The sequence below is a fragment of the Brienomyrus brachyistius genome, chromosome 10, assembly GCF_023856365.1.
Source record: "Brienomyrus brachyistius isolate T26 chromosome 10, BBRACH_0.4, whole genome shotgun sequence".
Taxonomy (NCBI): Eukaryota; Metazoa; Chordata; class Actinopteri; order Osteoglossiformes; family Mormyridae; genus Brienomyrus; species Brienomyrus brachyistius.
In genome coordinates, this window is record NC_064542.1 from 8,110,566 (window position 1) to 8,132,207 (window position 21,642).

The following is a 21,642-nucleotide window of genomic DNA, read 5'->3' on the forward strand; positions in this document are numbered from 1 at the left end:
GCATAAACGGCATAACTGGGGGAGGAAGCCACGCCCATGTCCGGGTTGGAACATCGGAATAAAATTACGTATGTTAAGGTCTACGGCGATGAAAAGATTTTTCTGCCCACAAAACCTCTCTTTGAATTTTTTGAATTATTAATAAATACATGGATAAATTTAACAAGTCACTATTATTATAGCTCACATGGGACATTAAAATAATGCTTTAAAAATGCCTTGAGCTGACATTGTGAAGTTTTGCTCCTTCACAGAAAATAACAGCCCAGGCCTGATCTACAGGGTTCTCATTCCTATTTAAGGCAGAGTGTGGATATAATAATCCAGCAAGTTCTGCATCACATTATTTCATCACATGGAGGTAAAGCGACAATAAAACCACCGAGGAGGACTAATGCATTTTGAATTTACAATATACGTTACAGGACACAACTGTCAAAAGAAATGCTTAAAGTCGAAGCTAAGATCTCTCCTTTTGAAGGTGTCATTCTGTGTGACTATGGAGAGCAAGCCGATATGACCGGTACATTATCTGTATTAATCATGTTTAACGGTCACTGCTCAAAAAGAACACGAGACATTCTGTAAGAGTGCTGTCTACATGGTGGCCAGGCGTCCATACTGACTAGCCAGCACAGAATAACACTAATGACTCATACATCATATATAAAAACCCTCTAACATCAGAGATATCGCACATTAATTCATTAACACACTGCTCTGGTTATAAGCTTCAGAATATTCAACCCCGCGTAATGTTCTCTTCGGCAGCTGTAATGTTTAACCATTCGTAATAATTTATCACAGCATCTGAATAGAACTCGAGCAGACATATAAAGCAATACTGTTACAGCTCAAAGAATCTTTAATAATACATTAGCCCACGGTTATTTTTCCCCAAAGAACCAGGTGTGACCTCAAAGAACACCTTATCTGATGAGTGAGGTCCAGCTGGAACCTGGACCTTGAGAGGATTCTTGGCCGCAGATGCAAATCCATTCCTTTAAACGGCCTTATAAAAAGGCATAAATGTTGTAGTAAATGTTAAAATGCAGGCTTTTGAAATCAGAAGCACAACAAGGGAATTGCCTGAAATCAGTAAAGGAAAAATATAGCATGTTTGGAGTTATGTCAGATCTTAAGTAGAATGGATTGCTTACTTTTTTTTTTTTTTAAAGCGAGGATATAGTACACATTTCTCACACGAAAACCTAGTTAGTGCATAAAACAAATACTTCCCAGTTTAGCTAAACACCTTGTACACGGTTTCACACATTTACTATTTATAACTGTTCACTCATAAGATTATTAAAATACATAAAGTACAGGAAGCCCGAAAATATGAAAGAGCGGTACTCTCTCTTTAATGTAACCCAACCTATAGTTCAGCACTCATACGTCCACTAGTGAGTAATTCCAGAAGTTAGACTAACGAAACGTTATTTAGATAGGGGCAGTAAAGGTCCGTAATATGCAACCCCAAGGAAACGCGATTTATTGCTGGGGGGCGGGGTAGGGGGGCGCTACGCACTATTCAATTCCACCGCATTGCCGATAGTCAGGTTACCATACATCCATCCACGTACAGGAGATGCTGCAATTGCAGGCAGTTTACAGAGGAATTGTGCACATGTAGTCACTGGGAGTCAAGTAGGAAAAGGTATAACCTGTGAATCGGAAAAGTGGCAATTCGTCAGACCATTAAGCAGCTACACAAGAATATACCGTAGATGCGGCAGGAGAAGGATATCAAACTAGTGCAAAAGTACGCGGCCGTGCATTCCTTATTCAGTAACGTTAAAACAACATTAAAAACAGGTCAACGTTACCAGCCCTAGCGAATTATATTCAACAAATCAGACAGTGTTCGGCTTTATGTATTTAATCACGGTAAACATAGCATTTGCATTGACTGTGGAGCAAAACGGCTGAATTGAGCAATTGTTAACATAATGGTTTATAGGTATAACACTATGTTTGAGCCAAGTCCTTACACACACACATACACACACACACACACACACAGACACACACATTTCTCTGAAGACATAAATGGCTCCTTTTAAGACTGCGATTAACATCTGGGGTTACAGCACCAATACATCTAATGCTCATCACCCATCCGCAGCATTTGGGCACCGCTGTCCTGCGATTGCAAACATGTCGTGCAGTGGGTCAGTCCTGTCATTTCTTTTAGCGCACTCACCAGTCAATGGGAGATGTGTCGTTAGTAACATCCTGATAGGCAGTTAGCAGCTCCAGCCTGTTTTTGCTAAGGTTCACAGCCATGCCGACGTCCTCTCGAGCATCCAGCAGACTGCGGCCACTGACACACTGCGAGCAGCTAGATTTGGGAAGGAGTTGATATTGGAGCGAAACAAAGAAGATGCGAGTCTGCACGCCAACCTACTGCGCTCCCCGGTCCTAGCGCCAATATAGCGCAATACTCCCACTCCTAACTGCGAGTTAAAAAATGTTAGTTTTTTATTGAGTAATCTGATGGCAATAAATCCAAAAAACAGATCAAGATGAATATAGTACAATCGCTTTTCCACGAAAGATTCCGTTTCATTATTTACCATAAAATATAAAAAGTGACATACTGCTCAACTGATGCTACCGTTGCTGATTTCCTAGCGTTTTTAGTACAAGTACAATGATTACAACTAAATGCATGCAATTGAGTAAAGGCTGCAAATAGAGAGAGACTGCAACAATATACCTTGTGCTTTGTTTCTTTTTGAATAACCTATTGCACTTCTATGTTTACAGTTACTATGTTTCGGTAACTGTTAATATGTAACTATTCGTTTGACTTTCAGCACATTTAACAGCAATGCAACTGCGCTGCATGTATATTTAATTTCCACTGAATTTCTTCCTCCTTTTCAGAAGAACCTTCCTCGAGGGTACAAAAGTAGTCCCTCTAGGGACGTGAATATGCAACTTTGTCGCAAGTGCAATTCCACTTCCTTAATCGGTAAGCTATGAAGGTTAGCTAATATCTTTCCAGGATAACAAACACCAAAATTAAGCCAGGTTACTGGGGTAAAAAATGCATCAAATGAATTTGGCGGACAATGCTGATGAAAATAATACGAGAAAACCTTCCATTTTCAGCACATACATGCTGTATCAAAGACGGTGAAGCTGAACACGCATCGTTTTACGATATGTGCCTGCAAGAAACTGATTTGTGTTGGAATTTCTAAGTGTTTGAAATGCCCTTAGAACCAAGTTATAAAGAACCGTGCCAAAGGTCTGTGACCCCTGTCTGTTCCTGAACTTTAGGAGTTTCTGAATTAGAAGGCATATTAAGTTTCAGAAGAATAAAGCTTGACCTAGGTTAGCTGACCATTCGTGTAGAAAAAGAAATTCAAAGTGACGAAGTGCACAGACCATTACACATACCAGCACAGAAGGGTACGAATACATGTTACCTTGTGAAACCAAGAACAACTAAGATGCATAGGACTTGATGCCCAAGGAAGACACTGTACTTCCACTAACTATACATTCCATGTCTCAATACCTAACACTTCCTTCACGTACGTGTACAACAGAGGGATGTTGTGATCGAGAGTCGGAATGCTCTCACTTCCACTCCTCTGTCATTGTTTAGACCGGACCTCGGAGACAGCTCTGGAAATCTTCCAGCAATTCGGGTCTGCAGACCACAGGATCATTCCCATCGCCTGCAGGTACAGACATCTGCACGATGACTGCAGGTTAAACTACTCTTATTCACACTAGATAATCCAACCCTATAATACCAGTATAACAGTATAGGGCACGCAATAAGAGAATACCATCAATTCTAAATGCTCCATTTTACCGTCATAAATTATATTAAGTAGGGGCACTGACAGTACACCTTGTACCCATAACTTAAAAAGATCACGCATTCAAAATCATTTGAGGACAGTAATACTAGACGAAACAACGATCTGAACAACAGCTTTAGACACTGTGATGGCTCATATTCCAAATACGTAAGTCTATACAAACTGTCAAGACGTCAATCGTGTGAGGAGGAAAAGGGGACTAATGCAGAGCCAATGAGCAAAGTGTTGCTTCTTACGACATCTAGCGGTCACAACTTTTTTTTTTTTTTGGACGCTGCCTAAAATTACGGCAGTATAATTTTATGATGATAAAATACGTAGTATTGAAAGACAAGGCAAAATACGAGAAATACAAGAGACACACGGAAATCAGAAGTACATGGTATTGTCATTGCACAGAGAAACCCCAAGATGTAGGAACTTACAGAAGAATATACGCTATATAGTAAACAGATTAAAGCATTCTGAACTAGTGTAAACAGCAAATTCGAGGTTTACGGAAAAGACACAAAATCATCACTGGAAAAGATTTCAGTTTTTAAAAAAAATGCCTTTCCAGTTTTCATGGAATGTTCCGTACTAATTCCCACAATTATTAAGCCCTGGGAATATTACAGCATGGATCTCCTCAAGTTACATAAACGGCCTGAGGAAGGAAGAAAACAAACACTCTGAACAAAAATTGAGACCATTCTTTTAATGCATTAAAACTGAAGGATTTTTTAAACAGGATCCAAAGATTCAAGTGCACAAATAATTGTACATATGAGAAAAATATCTAAATCATTTAGCGTATATTAAATAAATATTTAAAGTATTTAACGAAAGTACAAATGAAAACAACCCAGTTCTGAAGATTGCAGCTAATAATGTTATCCATTCACCTTTCAAACACTTGCCTTGGTCAGAGTTACGGAAGTTGCCTTACGGTAGATGGCAGGGGTCAACTCGGAATGGGAAACCAGTCACAATCACAGGGCATTTACATGCAACCAGTCAAACACACAACCAGCCGTATGGTCAATCCAAAGATGCCGATTAGCCAAACTCCATCAACTGCAAAGGAAACAGATGACAAAGGACATGCAGAAGAATCCCACTCTCATCCATCACTGGGTTGAAGCACACAAATTAATCCAATCACCATGTCCACCTAAGACAATACTGGTTTATTCAAGTGGAGAGGAACCAGTCAGAGCTAAGCACTGCCCAGAAATTAAATAGCCAACTACCTACTAAGTTCTAGACAAAAAAAAAAACAAAAATTCTAGTCTCAAAAATCATGGAATCTTATTCACTTTCTTAAAGAGCTATATTACCATACAATCACAGACCGGTCCTGCATGTATTACGTCCTGGCTTTACGATAGCTCCTTAACTACTTAAAGATAATGCATTTGGAGCTCTAGAGAAGATATTATGTATTATACTGGCATTATAGTAAAATACAGTAGATGAGCAACCACCTGATCATACAGTTATGGCAAAGTAGTATTACAGTGATGGGTATTTCCATGCTGAATGGACAGAGTCAGCATGTATAGTACCGAACAAATGTGATTGTGTCTTTCAATATTTATAAACAGTCTAGGTAATCGCTTTACACTCATTGACTTGTATAAAGAAAATCAAAAGACTTTTAATCAAACCTAGAGTTCTTGTAACTGTAACATATGAATAAATCATATTAAATCAAGTCATGGTCATACTGGCAGTAAACCAGTTAAAATACTTCATTGCACAGGTAGCATTTCATATAAAAATGTTTTTGTTTCTGTTCGTGTATTAGGAGCATTGGCCCATAAGAGTATATGCAACAATAGTCTGCCTGAACAGGAAACGTACTGTCCGGCTTTGGGAGGACTGAGCATTCGCTGTTATCCACCTCACCGCCGCTGCAGAATCTCCCATCTCACCAGATGCCTTGGGACAACAGACTACTGGTCTACAGACATGTGGAGTGATACATCCATCCATTTCCAAAGTGAGTGTTCCAGTATGATACCTGACGTAAGATTGAGGGAGTAGCGGGATCCAAGTGTCTGGCCCCCAAAGCCTTTGCCAGGGTCTTGGTCCTCTTGCTGGGTGGTGCACATTACCTGTCTCTCCCCAGATCGTCCATAGTCTACATGTTTACCTGAGCAGGAAGTTCACAGGAATTTGAGCAGCTTCCCAAAGTGGAATCCTCTTTAACCACAGCAAGCAAAGGACGGACATCCACTTCAGAAGGATCCGGGCCACAAGTGGCACCTTCTTGCTGGGTGACGTGACCATGGAGCAACTCATTGGCCCGTCGTGGCAAGCATAGGTCTGTGGGCGTCTCCTGGGCCAAGGCCACCACAAGGCAGCCATTGGTGTTTGGAACTAGGCCTGAATTCTTGACAGACTCCTTGAAGTTGACCTTGGCTTCACAGGGAGGATCATCAGAACACTGGCAGGTATCAAAGACGTCTGACCTAAGGTCAACAGCAGGTTTCTTGGAAGCCGAGCGCATGCTGAGGTTAAGGGGATACACCTGCTCCTGCAGGCCAGGGTGAGGGCTGGGAGTCTGGCAAGCGTCACTCAGGTCCTGTGCAAGGACTTCTGACAGCTTCTTCCCGAATGAGCTGAGCTGTGTGGAGCCGGGGGGCATGTGCATCAGATGCCGCACCTGAAGGCTACAGTCTATGTCCAAAGGGAGGACCTTGAGCGGCTTGGGAAGCTTGCAGAAACCGTCCAGGCTCACACAGTCTGCATGACACTTGCGAGTGCCATCATTTGATGGAGATCCAGGATGCCTCTCCCACTTGAGACCGTTCTGACTGTTGCCAGTCTTATTTGTAAGGCAAAAAAGTTCCGTGGGGCTGTGGGAGCACACAGCAGGTCCCTGAGGGGCCAAGACAGCTGTGGAGTTTAGACCCAAACGAGTTTTGAGGTGATCAAGTGGAGATACTTTTGACAGGCCAATGTCAGACAGAGATCCATTGACATGTACCAAGCGTGGGGTGGGCAGCGGCGAAGCATACGTCCAATTTACAGGCTCCATCTTGACACTTGGATCCACTGTTGTAATCAGAGGTCCTGAAGGGAGGGGGGTAAGGCCCTGCGTCAATGGGGAATCCTGGAGAGCAAAGCCCTGCACCTCTTCAGAACTGGAGCTGCTTTTCAGATCTACAGAGGAGATCCCTTCGACTTCAGGGACGCTGCCGGTACAGTGCTTCTGGCTAACAGTTAGCGGAAGCTCTCTGTCAGATGAGTGGGTCTCTGGGCTTTTCTGGAGGGGGGCTTTCGCCGCAGTATTAGCGCGGCCCCTGCCTCGGGGTCGCCCTCTTCTCTGTGAAGCGGCAGGGCCTCTTTGTTTCACTTCACCTTCCTGTCAGGGTATGGGGAAGGGGGGGGGCACGTGTGACAGCATCCCACCCTTCAGTTACACAAGGCTTTTCAGCATTCAATTTCATGATTTTGTTCTCAACAGTAGTCATTTTGGTCAGCTCACAATCGACGCTATGGTGGTTAACGAGACAGACATTGGGTTGTACACAGACTAGAATCCCCTATGACCTGAATAGCTAACAGCAAAATAAAGGCACACCACGTAACCACAGTCATTATGACACTTTTGATTGTCCTTGTTGACAGGACAGCATGCCATGCAAGTTACATTATTGTTCTAAGCACTGGGACCAAAATCAGTTTTGTGAGCCATGTTTTCATACAAAGGCAGATTTGCATGTAGAGATGCAAGATTTTTCCGTGCAAGATCAGAGAGAAAAGACAAAATGCAGAAAGGGAAGCCGAATCAATACGATTTCCCATCAACCTTGACAAATTGCCCTAAAATTCAGTTCATTTTTTGCAGTTAAGGTTATTTAAGACGATAGCTGTATTAATCATACTCAAACAACTGATTCATTTTTATAAGAAGAATAACTACACTAACATAAAATCAAGTCTCTAGGTATTTTTTTAATCAGTTACTGCTTCTGCTTATCCTGGACACAAATAATTCCTGAATTACTCAGTGAGGTGTGTATTAGTTAAATATCTTCACCAGAATTTGCTGCCGCTTGAACTTTTGCTTCCGCACCAAAACAGGCCTCAGGGCTCACGTCTGTCTGACCACAACTAATAACAAACGGCGACATTCATGCAGATCAGGTAAGCCATGTGCAAGAAAGGCAGCTTTTGTTACTCTGTAAGCATTCAGTCAGCGTCTTACCGAGGAAGCCACTTTCTTGATCTTTAGCCGGGCCTGTGCTCCTCTTCCCCGGGTCATATCCACCGTCAAGCCAGCTGCAGCGAGTACCTGAGGCTTGTCTGAGCGCGACCCCTTCATCTGCTGTTCATAAGGTAGGATCAACCTGGGGTAAAGCGGGGAGAGCAGCGCGAGATCAGCAAAGGTTTCTGCGTGGCAGTACGATTCAATGTAATACTACAGCAGTCTGCTCGTATCCGTGGTTTCAGTAGCCATGGTTTCCGTTATCTGTGGTTGACCACCATCCACAAAAACACACGGAAATATGTGCAACAGCATGTTCTTCAGTGTTCCTTTGTCCTTTGAGTATAAAGAGCACAATTCTCATTGCTCCGCCATCCCTTGATACGCGATATTTTTTCATTGCTCTATCGTCCCTTGAGAATTCGGCTCTAGCGCCATAATTCCTTTCATTAGACAGAGTGCCACAATACAGTTTTGTATAATAATGTTCAATGTACTTTATTTTTACAGTATTCAGTGTTGATAACTTACACACAGTAAGTTATCATATGAAAGTACACAAAAATCACGTTATACGCGTGATCTACAATAGGCCTTGGAAGGTATCGTCCGTGGATACGGAGAGACTACTGTATATCTTTTATTTATATCGTCCGTTAAGCAGCAGCCCCTAACCCACTTTTCATAGTGCCGTCTCGTACACGTGGCTGCACTGGTACTTCCTGGATTTCCACCAAGCTCATTGTACACTTTCTTCCACAGCCTCTGCGATGTCACCTACATAAGGAAACAGAACAATTACTTGGCAATATAAGAAATGGCAATATATATGTATATATGCAATACATATTATACATATAAATGTATGTATGTACACATACATACATACAGTACTGTGCAAAAGTCTTAGGCAGGCAACGTAAATGATGTTTAGATTATCCTCATGTTGGTGTAAAACTATGATATGATGCCTGTCAACGTGTGTCAGCTTCGCCATTTCAGAACCTCTAAAATCATCCTAGTATTTGCAGCGACCGTCCAGTGCAGCCATGTATTTTTTGACTTGGCCACTAGCACACCTCATACAGCTGGTCAATCTCTCACTGACTTTTTAAACCAATATATTTTATTATTTAATTGAGCTGTTGGTGAAACTGAAAAAAATCATGGAGCGGCTGAGGTGCCCCTGAGGAGAAGTTTGGGAACTGAAGCGATGTTCATCTAGCCGTCCAACTAGATATCAGTAACGTTTTAGAAAACAGAAGAATTTATTACTAATGTTTATTGTGTTACTCTTAATTTGCACAAGTTCTAATGTTAAATTGTGTTTTTTGTTCTAAGCCAAAGTACACTTGCTACCCAGATAAACAGCTTTAAACATTTCTTTGGACTGCCTAAGACTTTTGCACAGTACTGAGCACACGCACACACACACACACACTTAAGCATGTTTTGAGGATACAGAAAAAAATTGCTAAAAATTTCCGGGAGGCTGTGGAATTAGTCGTCACTTACAAACTGCGGCCACCACTCACCCGCTCATATCCTCCCAGTCTTTTGACAACGGAGAACAAAAGAAATAGGTCAACTGTAGACAAAAATGTACATACAAGCTTCAGCGACCATTAAAAGTGTAATTCTGAAATAAAAACATTTTGAAAGCATTTAAAATGAGAAAACATGCCACATTTTTTTGCTGCTTTCCATTTATCAACAGCATAAAAAGTAAAAACTAGAAAATTAGTTTAGCCATTCCTGTTTCGGAACAGAATAGCAATTACCAAGATTAAAAGATAAAAATGAAGCCATCAAGCGCAGCGAGAACATGCAAATACACAACAATGAATGCGAGCATTATGGGGGAAAAAAGCAAATGAGATAGAGCAGGAAATATGGCTGTTAAAATCAGCCTCCCCTGCAGACTTACCCTTTTTGAAGCCCAGCTTTGGCACTTTGCTGATGGGGGAGCCTCTTCGTTCCATGAAGATGTAGAGGCGGTCCAGGAAGTTCTGCTCCTCAGGGAGGGGGAGCCAGAGGTGCTCACCCGGGATCTCAACACCACCCATCACGTTCTCCTAAAGGATGGAGTCAGCGACCAACACTGAACACAGCCAGCTCCACCCAGAAGTTTCACTGAAACCAGTACCGGACCTCAAAAACCCACTTACTGGTCTACGGTATCTCACCATTAGACTTACAGCCTGAGTGTAGACTATTCTGAATTGCCTGGAAAATCCCCATGGGGTCATAATCACAACGAGAAAATTCTGCAGTCGAACCAAAAGACCAGCTCAAGATCCCATCCACAAGCCTTTGAAAAGCTTTCCTGGGATGTTAGGAACTCAGTCCTGCCTATAGCTCTTTGCTGAGAGCAGTTCACCGTTGAGACAAACCGCTTACTCTGTCTAGAGAGACACGTCCTTCTGAGAACCTCAGAGCTCCACAGCACAAAAAAAATGTCTGGCATTTCAACAGCCCAGTCTTTTCAGGGTTTCCGGGAAGACAGCAAGCCTGAACTTACCTTCGCCTCTATCCAAGAACTCGACTGACTGTAGTACGCTGCCTCTTTTCCATCCAAACTTTTTCTTTTGCGAGGTCTTCCCTTCAAACTAAGAGACAGGAAGCCTGCATAGGAGGGGAAAAAAACCCACATATCTATGAAATGTAATAATTAAAACAATTCTGAAGTTTCATGGAGTGTCACTTCCGAGTGACGGTCGGGAAGGAGGCGTATGCAGAGAGGAAGCAGTTGATGCAATATAGATTTCCTGCTCCTGAAGTTAGAGTTTGATTGAGCTATTTTAAAACATTTCATCTATTCGTATGAAATCACAGGTTGGGAGAAATCCTTTAAGATGCTACATCAATCCCATACTGAAATTAAGGACTGAGAACATGTAGTCATGAACTGCATAATGATGATTGGGCCAAAGACGCACCGCATCTACGATAACATAACATTATCATCAAGCTGAAAAATTCCTATCGTTATTCCGGACTTTACAGGAGCACCATGTGTTCTAGTGGACCTCCCAAGCGGACCCCCATATAAAACTGCTTAAAAAATAGGACATACCCAAAATAAAATGCCTTTTTCCTCTTGAAGCACTTGCACTGAAGCGCACCCCCCGCTGCCCAAAGTTAGTGACCTGCATTTGCTATTAAACTCGCTGTGATTGGTTATACGGTCACTTTGTCGCCTTTGATTTCCCCCCCAGCACATCCAGTTGCCCCAGCCTTGACAATTGTAAATAGAAGCGTAAATGTATTAGTTTTTTCCTTCTACTTTCCAATTCTGGCCTAATTTCCAATTCTGGCCTATTCTTAGAAAGCGATTCCACATGCATGTGCCGTACCGTCCTTGTAATGCTAATAGTCATTTCTTTATTTACTACTTGAAGGCTACATTCCACAGTTGTTTTTTTAATCATTTTCAAATGTTTCAAAAGCATCCTATTCATTAGCGGATATTTGTCCAATTCGTACTGCTACAGAGCCTCTAAGAGGTCAGGGTTGGAAAAAATATATATTTCTTTAATTTGTGATCCTTTGCAATATTTTTGTGTTCCCTCAATAATATTGCAATCCAACTACATTGCCCACTTGCTATTTGTGGCACTGTGACGGCAGGGATAAACCTAAATAATACAGACATGTACTGTAAAGCGTGCTTTAAGAATTAAAATATGAGGCACAATGTACGCCATGTAACTTTAATATTATGCGTTTTTACACGTATTTATTAATAATTGCACTGCGTCCATTCACTGCCAGCTGGATGGGCTACTGAATGAAGTGCACACAGAGGCACTGGCTTCACTGGACCTGTTGGTATCGTTTAGATTTACACTTTTTAGTCCATCTTTTGTACTTTAAACAGACACAGTACAGTTGTTACTAGTAATGGAAAAGTATTGCAAGGGAACTCAAAATCATTTAAAAAATAATTTTCTCACCCTGACCTCTTAGGGGCTCGGTACACTGCAGCTGATCTGTAGAAAAAAAAACCCACAAATGCACCACTATCCACAAACCAGTATTTTTACGAAGCGATTTGAAAAGGATCTTTCTGGATCACTTCCCATCTGTTTGTGGATTACACGACATTTGTGACTTCGCTTACATTTGCAGATTTTTGCTCTATTCGTAGCGTAGCTGATCTGTAGAAAAAAAATCCACAACTATGAGATGCAGTAATGATACACATCGCTATCGGGATACGAGATGACTTATATTGAGATATGAGACTTCGGTCATATCGCACAACCCTATTGGTTAGAATGCATCCATCCATTTTCTGTAACCACTTGTTACACTGTAACTCACAGAGTCAGGGTCAGCCTATTCCATAGGGTACGGGCGCAAGGCAGGGAACAATCCAGGATGGGGCGCCAACCCATCGCAGGGCACAATCAGGCACACATGCACACCTATGGGCAACTGGCAACTCCAACTAACCTCTTCATTTATTTGGACAGTGTGGGGAAGTCAGAGTACCAGGTCAAACATGGTTAGAATCATTTTCCCCCAATCGATCGTTACAAGAAACACTGCTTGTAGAATTAATAATAAACTTAGTTATTAAGGTCTGCAAAATGTACATATAAAAGAAACTTATAGCAAAAGTGCTTTTTAATCTTCTAATATTAAAGTTTCTCAAGTTGAATACAAATTAACATTTATTTTTGCGATAAATACCTGTGCACTTCTAACCTCAGTTTACAACACATGCAAATACATAATAATAGCTAAACATTAGATAAATTTTGTGTGTTGCCACCTGCTGTACAAATGGTATCTTTGCAAAATTTACAAATCAGAGTACATCGGTCAAAGCCAGATTCTGCAAATTGAAACCATAGCCATACAAGTAAAACCCTTTTTTGGAAGCAAATCTTCCTAATCAGGAAGTTTATTCAACAGCGTATCCGATCCGTCTATAATCCATATATGTTTACTGCGTGACAAGTGGAATTTTTTTTTAGCAGTCCAATGGTATATAATTTTCTTTTTAACAAGTTCGAAAATATTGGTTACAACACATCAATTCGGTTTTCAGATTAAGATCTAGTCACCAATCCTCTGACACAGATAATCGACAAGTAAGACTAAAATTAGACAGAGCCAACATGTCACGGAGGCTGAAAATGCATTGTTTCGCATCGGTCTGTTTTTGTCGCAGTACTGCTGCAGCCGTCGAACACGCAGGCATTGTGTGACAGGCCGCTTGCTGGTTTGTTCTGTCATTATAATAACAGTGTTAAGCAGCACTCGTATCTGGGTGCTCAATGAAGGCTCGGCAAGGCCACATTCATGCCTGATCGCCTCCTCGACAGCACGTATGATATGTTTGCAATATGCTACTTGACTAATGTAAATGTAGTGCTGTATCACAAATCTTGAGTCAATAAGTAAAACACTTATCGTGCATACAGCTGCAACCAGTAATGATAAATTTTTGTCATATTACCAACCACTAGCTCCACCTGGCTAATAGACAAAAACCTTGGAAGACTAAAAGAAACACAACCCTGAAAGATGTACAGTCAAACCTCCCTTCCCCGGGCAGAATGGGAGCAAGTGGGGCCCGTAAGTAAGAAATGTCCGTAACTTAGAAGTACATGGGCAGTACGACGTACATGTACATTTGTACACATACAAACTACATGATATTTACCACAGGTAACGAGTTTCGTCCAGGTTTTGGGAATGCGCATCTCTAACAATACAGCGCTTCTTAGCTAATGCAGGATTAGCGCTAGTTGTCACATGCTTCTACATGTTTTTTGTTCGCCTACCGTAAACTTTGGTCTGCAACTACTCTCTGTGATTTTCCTTGTCGTATCTCTTTTGAAGGACGTGACACTACGCTTCCTTTATGAAGCCATGGATTTTGCACGGCTGCTGGGCTGTGTAAGCTGGTTTTGAAAATGATCAGCCAAAATAATAGACTTTCATTACAAAAATGTCAAGCTTAGCGGAACTACTCACTGCTAACAATTATTTTAGGAACTTATTGAAATCATAAAATCTCTTTTTAGCAAATATGCTCAGATAAATGCTTAAAATGACATAAAACACATACCGATATCAACATTAAAAATAACTATTACTCACCCAGTACGCATATAGATTTTTCTTATGCTAGTCTTGAACATGTATATTAAATTTCTCACATTCAAAAAAAAACAAATTTGATTTCCTAACATTTTTAGTGTGACTAATATTTCTGTTAAAATTAGACTACTTTTGGTCTCTAACAAAATTACTTAAACTGAAAGGGCGTTGAGAGTGACCATTCCAATGTGGTGGTGGGGGGGGGGTGTCAATTCAGTTACAAATCATGATTCTTGGGACAGATTCTTAAACATCAATTTAAACATAGGTTGCTGTAATTATGTTACTTCCTCCTACTATTTGGCCAGTTGCACGCATTTAATTTAATATATTGGGAAACCAAAATGTTCCCAAACCACCGATTTAAGCGACATGGGAGGGTATTCGAGGTTTCCGGCACCAGCTGTAACCAACTCACAGACTCACCGAGACGTTTCCCATGTTCAGCATCTACTTGTGAATTTAGGGTTCGGCCATGAGATTCATTCATTTCGCCATGCGTTCCAGAGTGAGAATTATGTAACCAAGAGGCACATGACAAATACGCTCTCTGCCGACTCCCACGTCTATTCCGACGTTCGACCCACCTTGATGCATCCAGACACTGGCATTGCTTTCCAAACTAGGGTGGTTGAAGGTGTCCCTGCAGTAGAAAACCCAGGTATTTTGGTGGCCCAGGCATGTTCCTCCAAGGGCCAGGAGATGCGGATCCTGCAGGGAGGTGCAGCCCGCCCCATCCTGCATGCGCCTCCGCAGCGAGCGAAACCGGCAGTACTGGGGGTAACTCAGAACCTTCACACACTGGCGGTCCACAGGTGACCGAGCTGAAGAGAGAGGGATCAGAGTCAGGAGTCTGTTTGTACTGAGCCAGAGTGTCATGTAAAGCCAACACACAGACACCCTGTAACCCAGCCTCACGCTTATTTCTCGCTCCATCCATGACAGACGTCTTGGAGATGTGCGTCCCTGGGATTGTCCCTTTACAGCATGTGTCACCCAGGCTGTTCCTCTTCCAGCCGGGTGACTCGGGACAGGACCACTTCACAAGGTCCTCCAGGCGGATCACCATCTTCTTTGAGACGGCCAACACTTCATCCTTTAGAAGGCAGGCAAGGCTCATAAAGCCATTTCCCTCAACATAAACATAACAGCAACCCCGTGAACTGGGAAACGGTTTTAATATTTTTGTCAAATTATTTTTATGTCTATTATTGCATGATTAGTCATTCTGCTATAACTACTATTATTTACTAACAATGCAGCCTTATTCCAGCCTTAACTGTACTATTAAGAGGTTTTAGGAAGCCCAGCTCTCCTTTTACAGCAATACAATTTCTTATGGGCTCTTAATTACGCCAATTTTTTGTTACAATAAAACAATAAAACCCTAGACTTTCCCAACTTTATTGCCTAATGAGTAGGTTCCCCCCCAAAGACCTGGGATGGAAAATAAATTACACAAAAACATAGAAACAGAAAACCAGAACTGCCCCCCTTCGATTATGTTAACAAAGTTAACTAAATAGGACCCTGTCAGATGGCCAGTTTGCCAGAAATAACCAGAACATGAGATAGTGACACTATCGGGTCACATGTCACATTTCCAAGGAAAAAAGCGCGAGTATTAAAATAAGCTACAGGACTACAGGCAACAAGCTGCCATAAGATGAGCTGAGCAAACAATGGAATCACAAACCACCCCGGAGGGAGAGATCATTTTGTAACCCTCCTTTTGCCATTTCCACACCCACCTCCCCGTGTTCTCCGGTCCTGCCTTTGGGAGTGTCTTCTGGCAGGAAGTACAGCCTGGAACTAGCCAGGAGGTGGCGCTGTGCCTGGTCCTCCCACAAAAGGGTGAGCTCCGCTATGCACACAGGCTCCTGGGGTCCGAAGCGGACAAAGAAGAACTGGCCCAAACTCCACACGCTTGGCTGCAGGCCTGCCTCAGCTTGGTGGCTAAAGGACTTATAAAAGGCAAAGGATCCTCTCAAGCAGTATGGAGACCCCAGCCACTGTCCAAAAAACACACGACAATCAGAGTTAGGAGCCACAATTACCATCATGACTACCATAGGTATTAGTACAGGCGGTCCCCGGGCTAAGAATGCACGACAACTCATACTTACGAACGAACTGCCATAACTTCCATCATAGTAAAAATCTGAGTTAAATTCAAATGCTCGTAATAACGAATACATGTGCTACGTTGTGACAGTCTTGAAAACACTGTACGGCTTCAGCTGTTCATTGAGTTAAAGGTAGAGTACAGTATGCGGTTACAATTACTACTGTATTATTGTTAATTGTTATTATGCAGTGCGTCATTTCTCCGACTTCCGACAAATTCAGCTTTAACACGGACTAAGGGAGCGGATCTTGTTCGTAACCTGATGACATTGACATAGATGGCAGAATGTTAATATAACAATGTCACACTAGGTAAGTTATACATCTAGATAATCCAACCATTTGAAAAAAGCAGACATAAGTCCTGGGCATGTGCATTACCTGCTACTACTGAACAGGGGTCACGCTAAGAAAAAACAGGTCCTTCAGAATTACATAAAAGTTATTCAACTTACGGGCTGAAATAATTACTGAAATGAAAACACAACTGCCACCACTAAAATGGATCACGACTTGTCTAACTGCCAAAGGCAGAAACGTTCCCAGATGTGAATTATGGAACAAGCCTGAACTAAATCAGTAGCTGACGATTTCCGTGGAAAACAATGACATATTAAGATGGTTTATTCAATTCCTAAATATGACAGTATTATTATAAATCTGTTTCTTCACTGTCCAGCAGCAGTTATTTCACGTGTTACAATTTCCAGAACTGCAAATAATTAACTCCTTATTACCACATATTAACAAGTCATACAGTAAAGATCTGAAAGGCAGAATTAATATCAGCATGCCTGGTTCTGTGTGTAACGTGACGCTTCTGCCTGATATTACATGTAAACAATGGCCGTGGAAACACAGGATCCCATTTTACTTCAGTATTTAACAAACCCTTTTGGTATCCACAGGTCTAAAAGACATACTTTCTCCAAAATTAAGTTATTTTCCTCCCACATCCCAAGTGACCAGCCATTCCGTAAAAAAAAAAAAATTATTATTGATAATAATAGTCGTAATAATAATAATGATTATTATTTAAAATTACAACGTACACAATCTGATCTTCGTCCACAATGCACACTGTACCGAGTCTTAGTACAAAAGTAGGTTCAAGACTTCTGACAAAGCATAGCAATACCTAACTAGCATAACCGAATATTTGGATTTTGCAATATCTGTATAACAAGGCCACCCTAATAAATGGCGTTCTAATTGTTTCTGAATTTCAGTTTGATAGTTATGCTACATAGGTTTATACAAAACATACATTGTGTAAAAATATATTCACGGTCTAAAATCCAAAATATCGTCAATTCGTTTTGGAAGAAACTAACAGCGAAGTTCCCATTTGTCTATTCTGGCCTAAAGCCGAATTGATATTACGTAGAATACTGTTTCGGTTTTAACATTCCTTCCTATTGCGTTACAATAACGTAGGTCTGAAAAAGAAGAAGAAAAAAATCCAAGACGGCCATTTATATGATAAGTGAAATGACTGATCTACGATCACCGACAAAATATCCAATAATTTAGTTGGAGTAATAAGCTTTCGGTCGCGCGACTTAAAAGTTTTTCTGCGAGAGAAGTTTATACCAAGATAGTCGCCTCGGTTCTTTCTTTAAAATGAAAACGTAAATGCAAAAACGAAAAACAAAGATGTGTGAGTGGGTGGAGAAATATGTCTTCAACAGTATATAAAAATATTTAACCATTAACCAAAAAACACCAGAATACACGCTTAATTTCAACATGAAGACAAATGAAGCCATTTCCTATTGTCAAAATTACGAGTAACAATAGTTTTGGTTACATTCTGCGCTGAATTCATTTTAAACAAGCAGACACTGCATTTAAAAAATGTTACCAACAATCAATCCGAAATACAAGAAAACTTTATAAGGGGTACAAAACCATAAACGATATAGAGAAATTACATTTTGTTTTGCAGTCTTGGTTAAGTGTTCGAACATAATGCTGCTGGTCACGATTATCGGAGTTATTTCATATTAATACAAAGTTAGTACTTCACCTGGATTGCGTTCTGCTCCATTACTGGCAAACATTCCCCGCGGAGCCCAGCCGAAGCTCCTATCGAATTACACAGCCGGGGACTCGTTGCGCAGCGGCACCTTCACACGGCAACCGCGGGACTGGCGCCTCCCAGTGCGGCGCATCGCCTAGGTGTGGCTAAACCTAATTCATTGCAAAAAGTTTATTATTATTATTATTTCGACCCACCTTTTGAAATACTTTCTTTTATAACGTGCGCCATATATCGCAGGCACGCACTTTTGAAGAATAGCGACCGCTGTCCCGCAATAACGGGAATAACCTAACTTTTATGGTCGAAAACTACATTGTTTCCTTAATATCCGACGTCCTTTAACAAATGTTAATAGGGTTTATCACTGGTTTTGGAATCCCCGTTCAGTTTCATTCTTCCAAACAGCAACGCGATATATCAATAAGTTGGTTTTGATATAATAATGCATTTGGGGGGGGGGGGGGACTGCTGTTGCGAGACGGTAAATTCGCAATTCAGCTCACGTGCCTTCGGCAGCCAACTGAGATGTTGGGGGTTTGGGCTGGTGGAGCAACGTCCTGTCTGTTATTCCCAGGTAGGGGGGGGGGGACATTATATACGTGTTACTACCAGGGACGCAACAAATATGGAGAAAGGAAACCTCCATGAAAATCAATAATTGATCAGTATGAATCAAAATCTCATCTGTGTTTATAGGCAACAATAATGGCGCATTTGAGTTTTTCCTATCAGCATTTGATTACATCGGCCTGTGTTGGTGCCCGAGGAGAGAAAAGCAGACGACGGCATATTTTGCGTGCTGAGTAGCCCGGTAATTCTCTCCTGAATGAATTGTTGTATTTTTATTTGCTGTAAATGGAATAAATGATCATGCCTTAGTTTATACAGTGATAGTTTGTAATTTTATCCAAATTTGAATTAAATCAAAGGTATCATGTTTAAATATCTTTTAGTGATCATCTATTTTTTTAAGCTGGACCAGTCATTATTGTTTGTTGTTGTTATATTTTTAAAATCATAATTTGTTTTCCATGCATCAGTTTGAGGGATGCGTTTGAAACAGGCATATATTTATTAAAAGGTTAACGATGTTTATGTTAAATTTACATTAAGCACTACGGATAAAATGTACGAAATTACTTATTTCAGTATAATTAGTGAAGATGATAAGTGACTGTGGAGCCGGAACTGACGTGTGCTTTTAAATTCTCTGCACAGCAGATATTGGACACTATTCTGCCGCAAAATGGCTGACACACTGCAAGTTTGAGCCTCATTACTTGACGGATGCCTATGGCAACCAGTTTGCTGCCGGCTGCAGTGCTGCTGGCCGTTAGGGGGCGCTCTTTCTGTAACGTGAGGGGTGACGTACTGCCCAGCGGGGTTTTTTGTATCTTGGCTGGGGAATCCCTCTATATTATGGTCATTATTATTTTATTGTTTAGTTTTTCTCATAAGAATGATTAAAGTTTTTTTGTTTATTTTTCTTTTCTTATTTGTTCCTCTGACAAAAGTTAAAACATTGAAATGGATAGTAATTGTTTCAATGTCACAAGGAAATCACAAAAGCTTTTTGTATTTTTGCATATAGTAAATATAAACATATAGTATAAAAGGTTAACTGATGTAAAGAGTCCCTGTTTATTAGTTCGCAGATCTTTGGAGTCCACTCAGCCCCTGAAAAGCCCCTTCTCCCTTCCTCTCTCCTTACCGGCAGCTCTTCCTGTAGTAGTTTATGTCCTGCCTATATAATATAATATAAACATTTAAATTGCCTGGAAAAAAAATCATATTTAAACATTAGAATCAGATCGAAAGAATCACTATTTCAGTATGGACCTGCACGCCTTCGGTGTGTGTGTGTCTACACCGTAATACCCATGGAAACCCACACATATGGCGAACGTGCAAACCCTTACAGTAGCGTCTCCCAAGCGGGCCTTCGCGGGCCCACAGTTGCTGCATGTTTTTGCTCCCTCCCAGTTCCCACCCAGACAGGCCAGTTTGCCTAATTTCAGGATTTCCTCACTTGGTTAGGACTTAACCAACTTTCATGACCATTTGCTTCATCAACCTGCTTACATGACCGTTTGTTCCCATAATCTTAAGGTTCACAAATTGACTGGAGTATCCTGGACTGGGGTTAGGAGCATTTACCTTATATGACTGTCTTATTTTCAGTAGTAGGTGGGGCCCCTCCTTCATCCTGCAGGGTAACAGTCATAGCTTCTATGATATTTGTGGATGGAGACACCACACCAGAATCATATAATATGATCTGAAATAGCACAGTTGCTGTTATTATTATTAATAATAATAATAAACCCAAACTAGCTGGGTTTAAGACAGTGCAGCTGCTTGACTCGTTTTCCACCTTCCCCAGTTCTCCCACAACACGCCACACCATTGTCACGCTCGTTCCACTGGCTTCCTGTAGTTGCCCACATAAGATTCAAAACACTGATGCTCGCCTACAAAGACAAGAATGGACCAGCACCCTCCTACCTAAAACAACGTATCACACCCCGCGGTGCACCGTGCTCTCTCCGATCCTCCAGCACCGCTCGTCTGGTCCAACCATCTCTCAAGGCGCAAGGAAGACATGCATCGAGACGCTTCTCTGTTCTGGCACCTATGTGGTGGGATGAACTTCCCCTAGATGTCCGAACAGTTGAGTCATTGTGTGCCTTCAAATGACGACTAAAAACCTACCTCCTTCGGAATTAATTGGATTAGCACTTCCAGGATTATACTCTAATTATATATTTTTAATAGTATTACTTAGCAACAGAGTTTTTTTACACTGACAGTATTCTTAGCCGGGTTCTATTGGATCAGTATCAGGATGATGTTCACTGATGAGATCTCCTGGGGGCCCTGTCTAGTGGAACATGTTCCTCTCAATCTCTCAGAGGAGCAGCAGCTGATGTTCCTCTGCATCTCCATACTCCTCACCGATTTACACAGAGTGGAGTCCAACTTGTAAAGAAACTTCATACTGGCCACTTGAACACAAGCGATGGACACCTTTGGGGTGAATTAGGACAGAGACTGCGGGTCTGGCCTTCTCATCCAACATCAGTGCCTGACCTCACAAATGCTCTCCAGGAAGAATAGTCAAAAACTCCCATAAACACACTCCTACACCCTGTGGACAGGCTTCCCAGAAGAGCCAAAGCTGTTATAGCTGCAAAGGGTGTATTAAGAATGGGATGTCATTAAAGTTCATGTGTGTGTAAAGGCAGGTGTCCCAATACTGTTGGCAATATAGTGTATAATGAAAAAAATCCAGGTATAATACAAGTGGAATA

General features: G+C 41.4%; 2 protein-coding genes across 6 annotated transcripts in view; both read right to left on the bottom strand.

Moving 5' to 3' along the window:
* LOC125751096 (drebrin-like) overlaps positions 1-2,730 on the bottom strand; it is a 43,306-nt gene extending 40,576 nt beyond the window's left edge. Inside the window, exons 1-2 of one of the 4 annotated variants that reach the window (XM_049029630.1) lie at positions 2,723-2,730; positions 2,207-2,344 (exon numbers count right to left, since the gene is read on the bottom strand). In XM_049029630.1, coding sequence (XP_048885587.1) covers positions 2,207-2,289 — 83 coding nt within the window. In that variant the 5' untranslated portion in view covers positions 2,290-2,344; positions 2,723-2,730. The other 3 variants (XM_049029632.1, XM_049029633.1, XM_049029634.1) reach the window with 3 other exon arrangements.
* A 1,797-nt stretch (positions 2,731-4,527) lies between these two features.
* On the bottom strand, positions 4,528-18,768 carry LOC125751095 (AT-rich interactive domain-containing protein 5B-like). Of its 2 annotated transcripts, none has more exons than XM_049029629.1 (10): positions 18,317-18,768; positions 15,912-16,172; positions 15,079-15,256; positions 14,748-14,984; positions 10,565-10,668; positions 9,971-10,118; positions 9,579-9,631; positions 8,723-8,820; positions 8,044-8,185; positions 4,528-4,901 (listed from the first exon to the last, which is right to left on the bottom strand). In XM_049029629.1, the coding sequence occupies exons 1-10, from the start codon at positions 18,335-18,337 to the stop codon at positions 4,884-4,886; spliced, it is 1,260 nt and encodes a 419-aa protein (XP_048885586.1). In that variant the 5' UTR covers positions 18,338-18,768; the 3' UTR covers positions 4,528-4,883. The 2 variants fall into 2 exon arrangements, with proteins under 2 accessions (XP_048885586.1, XP_048885585.1); XM_049029628.1 differs by having other exon boundaries at positions 4,528-7,197.
* Between the last annotated feature and the right edge of the window lie 2,874 nt (positions 18,769-21,642).

Excerpts from the sequence above, each read along its gene's own strand:
- LOC125751095 (XM_049029628.1), bottom strand. The coding sequence starts at position 18,337 with ATGGAGCAGAACGCAATCCAG. Across the intron at positions 10,669-14,747 it reads CAGTGTCTGGATGCATCAAG|GCTTCCTGTCTCTTAGTTTG; the intron begins GTGGGTCGAACG and ends CCTCCTATGCAG. Across the intron at positions 8,821-9,578 it reads GACTGGGAGGATATGAGCGG|GTGACATCGCAGAGGCTGTG; the intron begins GTGAGTGGTGGC and ends TTCCTTATGTAG.